The 13,015-nt window shown below is 39.8% G+C and overlaps 1 protein-coding gene across 1 annotated transcript in view; it reads left to right on the top strand.

Moving 5' to 3' along the window:
• Nucleotides 1–13,015, top strand: part of cpamd8 (C3 and PZP like alpha-2-macroglobulin domain containing 8) — a 137,599-nt gene that overhangs the window by 33,820 nt on the left and 90,764 nt on the right. The window contains exons 7-13 of the mRNA XM_057840543.1: nt 2,915–2,969; nt 6,851–6,964; nt 7,040–7,124; nt 7,218–7,326; nt 8,870–9,097; nt 9,186–9,356; nt 12,793–12,921. Of these exons, the coding sequence (XP_057696526.1) occupies nt 2,915–2,969; nt 6,851–6,964; nt 7,040–7,124; nt 7,218–7,326; nt 8,870–9,097; nt 9,186–9,356; nt 12,793–12,921 (891 nt within the window). The remainder of the gene's footprint in view (nt 1–2,914; nt 2,970–6,850; nt 6,965–7,039; nt 7,125–7,217; nt 7,327–8,869; nt 9,098–9,185; nt 9,357–12,792; nt 12,922–13,015) is intronic.

The following is a 13,015-nucleotide window of genomic DNA, read 5'->3' as shown; positions in this document are numbered from 1 at the left end:
TCTCTAACTGTAGTATTAAACTAGCGTATGGCGTATGAACACAATACAAGTAAATGGCAGATAAAACATGCTTTCCTGAGAGATACAGCTGTAATGTAGTAATAGTAAAAGGACACCATAAAGCGGTTAATGGCAATTGCTGTGTACAGAATTGCGGTGTGCGACGTGGATAAGAATGACAGTTTTTATGTTTCGCACTTGCTGCTCTAGTGCTCCATGCACTGGACGACGACAAGAGACGGTGGCTTTACTCGACAGAAAATGCCATAATATGACAACAGCAACCACCACTCTCACTTATAGGTGCCACAACTACCCATGAACCATTGCGGGCGTAACACATGATAAATAACAGTCGCTACCATGGATGTCCTGAGCGCATATTTTTGCACCCGAGTCACCTGGTTTTGAGAACCTGCTGATACTGAGTATCCATCCAATACCGAAAAAAAAGTTCCAAACATGTTACAATCCTTTACTGTTTACAGTTTACACTACATCCTATTCCATTTTTTTCGGGAGTGTTACAGACTTTAAAACAGATATTCTTTTGTTTCTTATGGCAATGCCATTGTATTTCTGGATTATTTTGTTACTTTTTAGCCCTTAAGAAATTTACAAAATATATATACAGTATATTTTTTAAAAAGTAAAAATCCTATCCTTTTCACCCGATTCCGATCGTCTGGAAAATGGCCCGCTCAGCCCGATTTCTAATCACGTGGTCATGGATCAGGGACATCCCTAGTCGCTACAGTATGAATATCCAGGCAAAATCATTCCCTTAGTAATATTCTGGAAAATTCTACATTTTTTTAAATCCAGTGTCTTCTTGTGGATTACACAACGTATCATGACAGCACATTTAAATTTATACATTAAACAGTACAGTTTGAAAGGCAGCTGCTGCAAAAGACTGCGCTGTCGCGTCCACAATCAGGGATTTTCTATGCTTTTGGAGTTTCGAAATTTCCGCACTGAATAGAGGCCTAAAGAGATCAAACCCGTCTAAGAACACTCCCAGAAACATAAAGTACAACTGTGCAAAATACACACAAAGTTCCATTTACAGTATACTGTATATACAGTGGTATGAAAAAGTATCTGAAAGTTTTGGGATGTCTCACATTTCTGCATATAATCACAATCAAATGTGATCTGATCTTTGTCAAAATCACACAGATGTATAAACAGTGTCTGCTTTTACTAAAACCACTCAAACATAGGTTTTCGTATTTTAATGAGGATAGCATGCAAGCAATGACAGAAGGGGGAAGGGGGTAAGTCAGTGAACCCTCTACCTAAGGAAACTTAAAGAGCAATTGAAACCTATTTTTACCAAACAAATTTAAGTCAGGTGTGAGTCTAATCGCTGATGATTACTTTAAAGCTGCCCTGCACACTATAAAACACACACCTGGTAAGAATTGTCTTGATGAGAAGCATTGTTTGATGTGCATCTTGGCTCGGTCACAAGAGCTGTCTGAAGACCTGAGATCAAGGATTGTAGATTTGTATAAAGCTGGGAAAGGATACAAAACCATCTCTAAAAGTCAATCTATCAATAGTCAGAGAAGTTGTCTACAAATGGAGAGAGTTTGGGACTGTTGCTTCTCTCCCAAGGAGTGGCCGTCCACCAAAGATGACGCCAAGAGTTCAGCGCAGAATACTCAGAGGGGTAAAAAAAAGAACCCTATAGTGCTAAAGTCTTACAGAAATCACTGGCTCGGTCCAATATCTCTGTGCACACATCAACTATATGTAAAACTGTGGCCAAGAATGGTGTTCATGGGAGGAAGCCACTGCTCGTTTAATAAGGCACTTGGACACTCCACAGAAGTTTTGGCAAAATATTTTGTGGACTGATGAAACCAAAGTTGAATTGTTAGGGAGTAACACACAACATCATGTGTAAAGGAAAAATACAACAGCTCTCCAAGACCCTCCTCATTCCCACCGTGAAGCATGGTGGAGGGAGCATCATGATTTGGGGCTGTTTTGCTACCTCAGGGCCTGGACAACTTGCAAACATTAATGGAAGAATGAATACAAAAGTTTTATCAGGATGCTCTGCAGGAAAACCTGAGGCCGTCTGTCAGACAGTAGAAGCTAAAAAGAGGATGGATGCTGCAACAAGACAATGATCCACAACATAGAAGTAAATAAACTTCCGAATGGTTTCAGAAGAATAAAATACACGTTCTGGAGTGGCCAAGTCAAAGTCCAGACTTGAACCCCATTGAGATGCTGTGGCATGACCTAAAGACAGCGATTCATTCCAGACATCCCAGGAATTGACTGAACTACAGCAGTTTTGTAGAGAAGATTGGGCCAAGATTAGTCCTGATCGATGTGCCAGACTGATCTGCAGCTACAGGAAGCATCTGGTAGATGTTATTACTGCCAAAGGGGGGGGGGGGGCACAAAATATTAAATATGATGTTTCAGTTATTTTTCCCCCCTTCTGTCATTGTTTGTATACTATCCTCATTAGAATATGAAAATCTATAAATGTTTGGGTGGTTTTAGTTGAAGCAGACACTGTTTTTTCATCTGTGTGATTTTGACTAAGATCAGATCACATTTGATGATTTAATGCAGAAATGTGAGAAATTCCAAAAGGTTCAGATACCTTTTCATACCACTGTAAGTATAGATAGTATAAGTATACATTGAATAAAATAGTTCAAGTTACATGGTTACATGATTCCGAAGGTCATGTGGATTTCTGTAGATTTATATGGCAACACTGAGCCTGAAGTCTGATTAGACAAAGAAAATCAGATGACCATATACACATAATGCCAGAAGTGGAGCAGAAAGGACAAAAATTGGGGGGAAAAAACAATATAATAAAAAAAGAATTGAGCCCACAGCCATTCACTAACTGTGATGTCTGTGTGTCTTTCTTCAGGATCCAAGAGGATCCAGGATGGTGCAATGGAAGGGTCTTAAATCTATCTGCTGTGGTGAGCCATTTCTGGAAATTTCTTTGTCTCTTTGACGTTGTTATTTCAACTGAAATTAATAAATGAAATTTCGCCGACATGTCCTTCAGGAGGGAGTAACAAAAAAGGCTCATGAAGAGCTCCTTTTGGCCACAGCTCACTTCCAGATAGTCAAACGCAGACTTGCTGCCATCACACTACCTTTGACAGTGATAGACATCCAATCTGTTTAAGTTTTTGATCATCTCCACTAGCGGTTTGACAATACCGTATTAGCCCAAATATAAGACAGCCCTGATTATAAGACGACCCCCTCTTTTTCAAGACTCAAGTTTGAAAAAAGACGTTTTGAACACCAAATTAATTTTTATACAGAAAATAATGCAGTACATCTGAAACAAATGATTATAACAATATATTTGAAAGAAAAAGCATGTTTTTTGCCTCATTCAAATCTTAATATCTGAACATTTAAATATGTAAACTAAAGTGCAATCACATTCGCAAATGAATGGCTTCTGGTTTTTGAAATGTAAATAAGCCAATCTATTGTGATAAAACAACAAAATTGCAATAACTATATTAACCATCAAAGTGAAGTCTAACTGTAACTGTACTCTTGAAACAAACCTGAATAAGGAAAAACATTGCAATAAAATAAAATAATGCAAACTGGTTAAACTTGAGAGAAGCTGAGATCTCTCATGACAGAACATCGCTTCAATGATATCTGGCGCCATCTAGCGTCGTGAATGGGTATAATGTCTAGACCGCGAACATAAGACAACCTCCACTTTTAGAATCTTATTTCAATGCAAAAAACACCGTCTTTTATTCGGGCCAATACGGTATATCGAAAATGTGATTTATTGTGATACTTTTTAGCCCAAAAGATTATCAATATGCTCCCACCAAAAATGGACATATCGTTTTAAAAAGGTGTAACAACGAACTGGTTGCTGCCAAAGTCTTCCATTAGAATAGCTTCTACGTTAGCTCACTGGCTGCCATTGACGGCGCTAGACCTCCAATTAATTTTGACAAGATTGGAGGTCTAGTGCCGTCAATGGCACTTAAAACCAGAGCATTCATATCCAGTCATTTGTGGGCATTTACAGTGTATCACAAAAGTGAGTACTCCCCTCGCATTTCTGCAGATATTTAAGTATATCTTTTCATGGGACAACACTGACAGAATGACACTTTGACACAATGAAAAGTTGTCTGTGTGCAGCTGATAAAATAGAGTTAATTTATTTTCCCCTCAAACTAACTCAAAATATAGCCATTAAAATCTAAACCCCTGGCAAAAAAACTGAGTACACCCCTTTGAAAAAACGTACATCCCTAAATGTCCAAATTGAGTACTGCTTGTCATTTTCCCTCCAAAATGTCATGTGACTCGTTACAGGAGTGCTGTCAGCATTGCTGTAGAGATTGAAGAGGTGGGGGGTCAGCCTGTTAGTGCTCAGACCATACGCCCCACTGCACATCAAATTGGTGTGCATGGCTGTCACCCCAGGAGGAAGCCTCTTCTGAAGACGGTACACAAGAAAGCCCGCAAACAGTTTGCTGAAGACATGTCAACAAAGCACATGAATTACTGGAACCATGTCATATGGTCTGATGAAACGGGCTGACCCCCTACCTCTTCAATCTCTGCGGCAATGCTGACAGCACTCCTGTAACGAGTCACATGACATTTTGGAGGGAAAATTACAAGCAATACAACGTTTTTTCAAAGGGATGTACTCACTTTTGTTCTCAGGGGTTTAAATGTTAATGGCTATATTTTGACTTATTTTGAGGGGAAAATAAATTAACTCTATTATATAAGCTGCACACAGACTACTTTTCATTGTGTCAAAGTGTCATTCTGTCAGTGTTGTCCCATGAAAAGATATACTTAAATATATGCAGAAATGCGAGGGGTGTACTCACTTTTGTGATACACTGTATATGTCACTTTCTGTTCATTTGAAGGAATTTTCAGGTTACTTCCTGTTCAGTAAGCCAAAATCAACAGGAAGTGACCTGTAAATGCCCTAAAAGGAAAAGGAAGTCACAAAAAATCAACACAAAATGACATGACATACCCCAAAATGACCTTATTGCCTGGCATTGGCTGCCACTGATGACCATCCCTCCAATTGGACGTCTACTAGTGATACTCTGTTTTTTTTGGTCATTAATTGTTTTGTAGAATATCCTAGAATGACTTCCTAAGCAATGTATTGATAATGGTTGTATCACCATATCGTGAGATCATCGTTATCGTGAGCCTTGTATCGCAAATCCTATCAACTTGTGAGGTACTCGCAGGTTCTCACCTCTAATCTCCAGTGGACTCTAGACTGAAAAGACTTAAAGCAACACTTGGTCACGTATCAGTTTTGGTCGATTTTAGCAACACCGGTGACAAAAGTGGTAGTGTTTTGCCTTAAAGGGTATGTAGCGGCAAAGGAGGTGTGAGACATCAATAGAACCGTTATGTGCCAAGATAACAAATATTGATAAAGTTAACAAAAAAATCAATCACATTAATGAGCAATTATCGAAAATAGATCGAAAATGACGAACATTTCCGAAAGGGTTCCGGAAACAGCCGAATGGGGTGGGGACGTCACGACAAGTGAATGAAAGTCGAGGCGGAGCCAGGTGCCATTGTTTTTTATTGACGAGAGAGTAGCGTTCGGGTTTGTTTGACCAAAACATCGCTAGAATGGTTCAAAACTGCTGTGCAATGTGGTGTACAAATAGCTATTTATCGGAATATAGTATCCATGAGTTCCTGAACCCGAAAAAAAAAGCTGGACTACGCAGACAATGGGTAAAGTTCGTCCGTGCAAAGAGGGCTAATTTTCTAGACACAGCCTCCGGCACGGTTTTCTATGGTGCGCATTTTCCACCTGAAAGCTTCTCAAACTATGGACAAGTGAAATCGGGTTTTGCTAAAAGATTGCTGCTCAAAGGAGATGCGGTGCCGACCATACACGCGCAGCCACTTAAATGTCCCGAGATATCAAGAAAGAGGACGATGACTGGCAAAGGAGCCTAAGGCTAAGCAAAGGAGGGGAGCAGACAAGCTCGAAATGGCCAGAGTGAGTACTCTTTTATAATAAAAAAATATCACGCATTGGATACAGGACTGGACACATGTATAAATTATCGCTCGTAAAATATATAGAACAAATCCTCTGATCCCATTCATATTTGTGTCTGTTGGCAGAGCGAAAAGCTATGATAGCGCAATAAATGATAATTATTCTATGCATTCCTTTTTTTTGCAGTCACTGTGTATCAGCTTCACAAAAAGAAGTGCAAAACAAATCATTGGTGTTTCCCACACGATCTGCTGCCGATGTTTCATCAGTGTCATTGCTCCCCTCAATGACCGTTTCATTACGCTGCATTAGCGTTCGTTTGGGCTCAAATTGGTAACCTAAAACACCGATCAAAGCTTCGTAACTCTCCTCGTCACCATTAGATGAACATTCGTTACGTCCTTCTACGTCGGATTCGTCGCTGAAACTAGAAACGAAATTGTCTGCCATCATCGCCGCCATTCAGTATTAAAGCACTGAGCCTTTTTCTTGTTGAAGAAACACCCCTCACTGTCAATTCTGAATTCTCTTTTATTGACAACGAGGGGGGTTTCTTTATGAGGGAACCTGGAATATGTGCAGGACGAACAGTGAAAGCGTTACAGACCCCTTCAAGATATAAAAAAGGTGTCATTCAACTAGTCGTCAGTCGACATGTAATCACAAATGTTATGAAAATATTTTATAAAGGTTGAAAAGTTACCTAGTGTTGCTTTAACTGTCCAAATGTGGTCAAAAGTACATTACAGTGAAGCTTTAACTCTCCTCTTGGATTTAAACCAGAATTCTTTCATGCAGGAATAGTCAACATGAGTTTCCCTCTGTCCGACCAGCCCGTGTTTGGAGAGTGGTTTATTTTCGTGGACGTGCAGGGCCACACCTACAACAAATCATTTGAAGTGCAGAAATATGGTGAGAACTCTGATTATTAGAAAAAAAAAATTAAAAAATAGTGTGTCTAGATGAAGTGTTTTGCTTCCTTTACAGTCATACCCAAGTTTCAGTTAATGATTGAGCCTCCCCGCTACATCCGTGACCTGAACACATGCGAGCAGGCCACTGTCCGGGCTCGGTAATTCACTGATTCGAAGAATTTCCACTACAATTTTAGAAACGGTATTAAATTTACAATTTTGTGTGTGTACAATTCGTGTGTGTTTGACAGGTACACATTCGGAAAAGCTGTGTCAGGGAAGTTAAGCGTAAACATGACAGTGAATGGAGTGGGTTACTATCGTCATGAGATGGGTCATCCTGTGATCAAGAACATGGAGGTCAGTTTTGTACATCATTCTGAGGTCTATGAAGTTAAATAAGTCTTCGAAAAGACAAGTTATAGTTGGTCAAAACTTTGAAGTTGCAGTCTGAAACTGTTTAATTTTCAGGAAAGATGACACAGTGATACATAGCCTCTGCTTTTTGGGAAATGTAAAACTTAACGTTAAGATTTTTCTAATGATAAACAGGATTTCTACAAATAGTTTTCTGGGAAAAAATCAAGTTGGGGTGTTTATTGTTTTATTTCTAGTATTTTTCCTTTTGTATGACAGTTTGACCCTGGATGGATTACCGGTACATATATAAAAAGTTGTTAGGATAACCGATATCCCCTATTGTCCCTAAATGGTATGTGTTGGCTTTTTTGCGCAAGTGATGAGTGTTGAAGCGTACGACTAAAGGCATTTCCTTTGACTGAAAGGTTTTGTGTGTGAACCCTAAGAATGGACCCGTCTCATTACGTAGCTAAGACGAATGTTGATCGATTATAGGTCATTGATTATAGTAAAATTCCTTTTTTTTTTTTTGAATGGCGTTTCTTCGTTGCACCGCACAGCCCAAACCAATTGAACAACTGTCATCGTATCAAAATGACCGGAATTTTCGCGCGATGCAGCAAATTTTTCAAATGAACCACAACATTTTTCCATTCGCCTGTAAACACGGATTTAAAAAAAAAAATGTTTCAAAATGTATCTAATCTTACAATTTTTTTCCAAATCACATAATTTACACATCAAAAATTCCAGGACAGTAAGGGACATAAAAGTTGTATACAGAATTTGCCCAAAACGTACGGTTGCCCCAAATTTCGCAAAAATCTTGTCTAATTCATTTCTAATGGGAGGACATTGACAGCCATGTACGTCCAAATTTCCCATTCATTTTTAATGGCAGGAAAACATAAGCCCTGTGATTTTTGACCATTTACCATGACAGCCCACTGACATTCACCTGGCGTCCCAGTAAGTCGATGCCATTGACAGCCATGCACGTCCAGGCCATTGACGGCCGTGTACGTCCAAATTTCCCATTCATTTTCAATGGCAGAAAAACCTACGTGGTTGTGATTTTTTTTACCAAAAATTTAACATGACAACCCATTGACATTCAACTGGTGCCCAAGTAAGTTGATGCCATTGACAGCCATGCAACAGGACGTGTCCCCGAAATGTCCCCAAAAAAACAGGAAGTGACCTGACATCAACAGAACTAGTTCCCGAATTGTTCCCAAATCAACAAGAAGTGACCTGATAGATTTGTATCTACCACAGCCAAGACCAATCATAAATTTTCCAGAAATTGCAGTTTCTAGTTCTTATTATTTTTATTTTATGGGTAATTTAATCTTGACAGAAGTCAGGGAAAAATACACATAAAATGGGGACATTGGGGAGACTGATCCATTTTACTGTTTGCTTGATATAACTACAATTATCACACATGAGTTACATCCAACTGTAATCACAGGCAATCCCAGCCTCTGCACGGATTTTATGTGGGACTGTATGTACCAGAGTTCTGATTTGCTTTACCCAGATGAAAGGTTCTACAAACTTCAGCTTGTGCGTCAAAGACATGATGCCCCTGGACGTTGCCGACCACTTCAGGGGCACGGTGAGCATCTGGGCCTCGCTTACTAGCACGGACGGCAGCAGGCAAACCACCTTTGACGATTCCACACCAGTCCAGAAGCAGCTCATTGACATTAGGTACTCCAAGGACACACGCAAACAGTTCAAGCCAGGTCTGCCTTACAAAGGGAAGGTAAGACAGACGATAAAAGGCTGTAATGCAACCGCAGTGGCCTTTTTTTTTTACACTATGGGTATTTTTTTTCACACCCTGTGTTTAGATCGAGGTAACCTACCCTGACGGAAGCCCCGCTGATGGCGTGAGGGTGCGTGTTAAGGCCGAGTTGTCCCCGAAAGACAATGTATATACCAGCGAACTAATTTCCAAGGATGGTCAGGCCACCTTTGAGATTCCGTCCATCCCAACCGCAGCTCAGTATGTGTGGCTTGAGGTAAGTGGCCTTTTTACTTCAGACATATGTACAACAATAGAACAATTGGCTAACTTACATGGAAAAAGTCCACTAGCTTAAATGCTATAAAATACTAACGTTTTTGTTTTTACAATGCTCTTAACAAATGGTCCACCCACAACCCACAAAAATTGGCTAAATATACCTTTAAACTTATTTTGGTCCTAACAGGGAGCAGCTGGATTTGGCCATGTAAAATGAGACAGACTAGAGGCCAGTGTATCCATCCAAATCAATGAAACTAAATGCAAACACTTTCTAAAACAAACCATTACAACGCCACTTTAATTAAACGAATACTCAAAGCAGCAAAATTTAATTTGAATCTTTTTTTCTCATCGAATACTCGAGTTAATCGATTAATCGTTGCAGCACTACTGTACTTGCATTTCATTGGCTAAAACGGTACTGGCTTGTCAAAATGTCTTCCCCCACTATGGACAGCTATTTCTGGAAAATAGTTTTGTTGACATTTTTCTCAACTATTCTCACTACACTTCAGAAAAATTCTTTTTTTTTCTTCTTCAATTGATGGAAAATATTTTTTTTCTGCTGTATGCACATAATGAAGGTGTCTTCTTATTTAAGCATACTGACACTAGGTCATTCAAACACATGTGATACACACTTTTGCTTGTGTGACTGCTCGCAAGCCTATTAAACATCATGGTGCTTAAATAAAACGATTAGATATAACCCAAACAGCCAAGTGCGTTTTCAATCATGCAGGAGAACATTCTCAACTACTGCTTTCGTTGATAAGTATGAGTGTAGAGCAGGGATCCAGAAACTATTCCACATTGGGCCGCAGTGGGTGCTGGATGTCTTTCCAACAAAATAGAACGACACCTTTCCACCAATCTGGTGTCTTAGAAGTGTAATTAGTTGATTGTAGTCAGGTGCTGCTTGTTTTAGCGGAAACCTCTGGGTAAGCGGTCTGTGCTCGATCGGTAGGAACAAAAACCAGGACCCACAGCTGCCCTTGAAGACCGGTTTGGACACCCCTGGTGTGGCGTGATGGAAAATTCTTTTCTATTGATGGACAGAATGGGTTATGTTTAGGGCAGCAGCTATCGAATATTTTAGTAATCGAGTAATCGACTGAAAAGTCTATCGATTAATCGAGTAATCGGATAAAACATTTTTTAGGTAAAGAACAATTTTTAAATATAGATGAGAAAACAAGACATTTCATCTAATATTGAATCATTTTCAGTCAATCGATGTCTTTATTTTCGATGTACATTGTTAAAAAAACAGCCAACAATTGCAACTCAAATGTGACTAAAAAATAAATAAATAAAATAAAAAATAATTCACTGCTTTCACTCAAAAACTTTTAGATCTTATAAAAAATTTCTTACCTAAAAATGTCATTACGCTTGATAACACACATCACTTAAAAGTTAGGTGTTTTTCCCATGTGTTTCAATTGAATTTCCACTTGTGTCAAGCTATAAGTTCTAGTTAAGTTTAAAGTTAGTCTAAACTGTAAGTCCTGATAGGATCTTGAGTTTTTGCAGTGTTCAAAATAAATGCTGTGCTATATTGGCACACATTAGGCACCAGTGCTACTTGGTGTTTTTTCCAGCAATGACTACTGAGCTAAAATTGACAGTTAGCATTATTAAGTTTTTATTGTACACCCTAATCACTCTACATCGCTGTTTTCACAGATTAAATCAGTGGTTCTCATTTATTTTCTGTTACGCCCCCCAAGGAAGACGTAAATGTTTCGCGCCCCCCCCCAACTCTGCCGTCACTGTAAATAGTATCATTTGTCTATAATATTACTATTATAAGTCCCGGTATGCCTCAGGCTCACATTGTATCCTTTTTTTTCTATTAGAGAAAATAAAAGATCAACTTATAAAGTACAACTTTATTAACATTGTTTTGTTTGTAACAGAAAAGACAACGCGCATCAATTTGCCTGAATTTAAAAAAAAAAAAAAAAAAAAAAGGCACATCCAAAGTGTAAAAATACACTCAAGGTACATTTTTGACCATTTGATACTGAAAAATAAAATCAGTAAATAATAACAAATTCAAATTGATTAGAAACATTAACACATGAGGACAATATGGCAAAAAATTTGACCGAAAAAACAAAACTGAATAAAAGAAGAAGAAAAAAGTGTCTTTGGACAGAAGAACAGTTTTTATTTTCGCTGCTCGCTCCTCCCAGTGTCACCTCCAGTTTGCAATTATGTGGGGTTATATTGCACTGAGCATGCTAACAGTGCTCACTGGTTTACTGATATAACACTGACAAAGCGGGACGATTGTTGGCAATATTCGGCACGTTTTCGCTGAAAAACAACCAAGCGGCTTATCAATGAGATTGGGGTCTAATGTCTTTAAGTGGCGTCTTAATTGATTTGGCTTCCGGCTGTCCGCTTTAATCATTTTTAGAAACAGTAAACAGTGATCTTTCCTCGTCTACCGCTGTATTAAATATCAAAGCCAAAAGGCAAACGGCCCGAAAAAAGCGCATTCTTGGCGGCCGAGGGAGAACCGTAGGTGAGGGCGGTCGTCGTGACGATCCCATGCCGAAAATGGCACTTCTCGGGCGGACACGTGAGAGCCGGAGAAGACGGTGGGTCGCTGCGTGACTCCGGCCGGAAAACGGCTTTCGAAAACGGCGCACAGCTCTCCAGCTCTTCATGAGTCTCTTCCGTGTGCTCTTGCTTACTTCAAAAATACTGCGCGCACTTTGAAAATGAGAGCGCCACTGCCACCAACTGAGTAGATGTGCAAGTACACTTTATTTGAGTACGGCAAAAAAAAAAAAAAGCATGTTCCCCGAGGTCACACGCGCCACCCCTGGCGTCGCTCTGCGCCCCCCTAGGGGGGCGCGCCCCACTATTTGAGAAGTACTGGATTAAATAAAGCCTGTATGTAAGAGTTAGCCACGCATCGACAGTGGTCATAATGAATAGAAACCTAGCCCTCCGCTGGGATAACGTTACGTGAGCGAATGACAGTATTTACGAGCGCTGAGAAGTGTACGGCTTTAAGATGGCGGCTGTTTTATTAACGCCGCCGAGTTGGTCATTTCGCATCTAGTTCTACGTACACGTGATATCTATGACACGCATCAGACGCTACATGCTACCACCCTGGCTACATGCGGTCGTAGTTTTTAGCAACGTCAGCGCAGTTTGTAACGGCTGTCGGCTGCAGTAAGTTTTTTTTTTTTTTAAATTTTTATTGCTTCTTCCTCTTCGCACGTGACGTCAGCGCGTTGTCCCGCATGAAAAGTATTCCGGGCAAAACGTGATGCTTAGAGCAAAATTAAACGATTCCTCGAGGTGAATAAAATTACTCGGATCAGTTTTTAAACTCGAGTTACTCGAGTATTTGTTTCAGCTCTAGTTATGTTAAATACTTATTTGGGTTTGGTGTCATGCAGACAAAGGTGACTTCCATTGAAGGCAAGGCAGTTGGAGACCAGTACTTGCCCAGCTATCTGTCCATCAGCAGCTGGTACTCTCCCAGCCGGTGTCACATACAGATCCAGAGCCCCAGTGCCCCACTCAAGGTTTGAGCTGCTTCCTTTCTATAATGTAGAGAAGCATTTCTATTAATGTTTCTTATGTTGAACAATAAATGACTCAGTACAGTGCGTACATGTG

This window comes from Corythoichthys intestinalis, chromosome 7, assembly GCF_030265065.1.
Source record: "Corythoichthys intestinalis isolate RoL2023-P3 chromosome 7, ASM3026506v1, whole genome shotgun sequence".
In the NCBI taxonomy this organism is placed as follows: Eukaryota; Metazoa; Chordata; class Actinopteri; order Syngnathiformes; family Syngnathidae; genus Corythoichthys; species Corythoichthys intestinalis.
The sequence above is the reverse complement of the archived record's forward strand: the minus strand, read 5'-3'. Positions and strand labels throughout refer to the sequence as shown.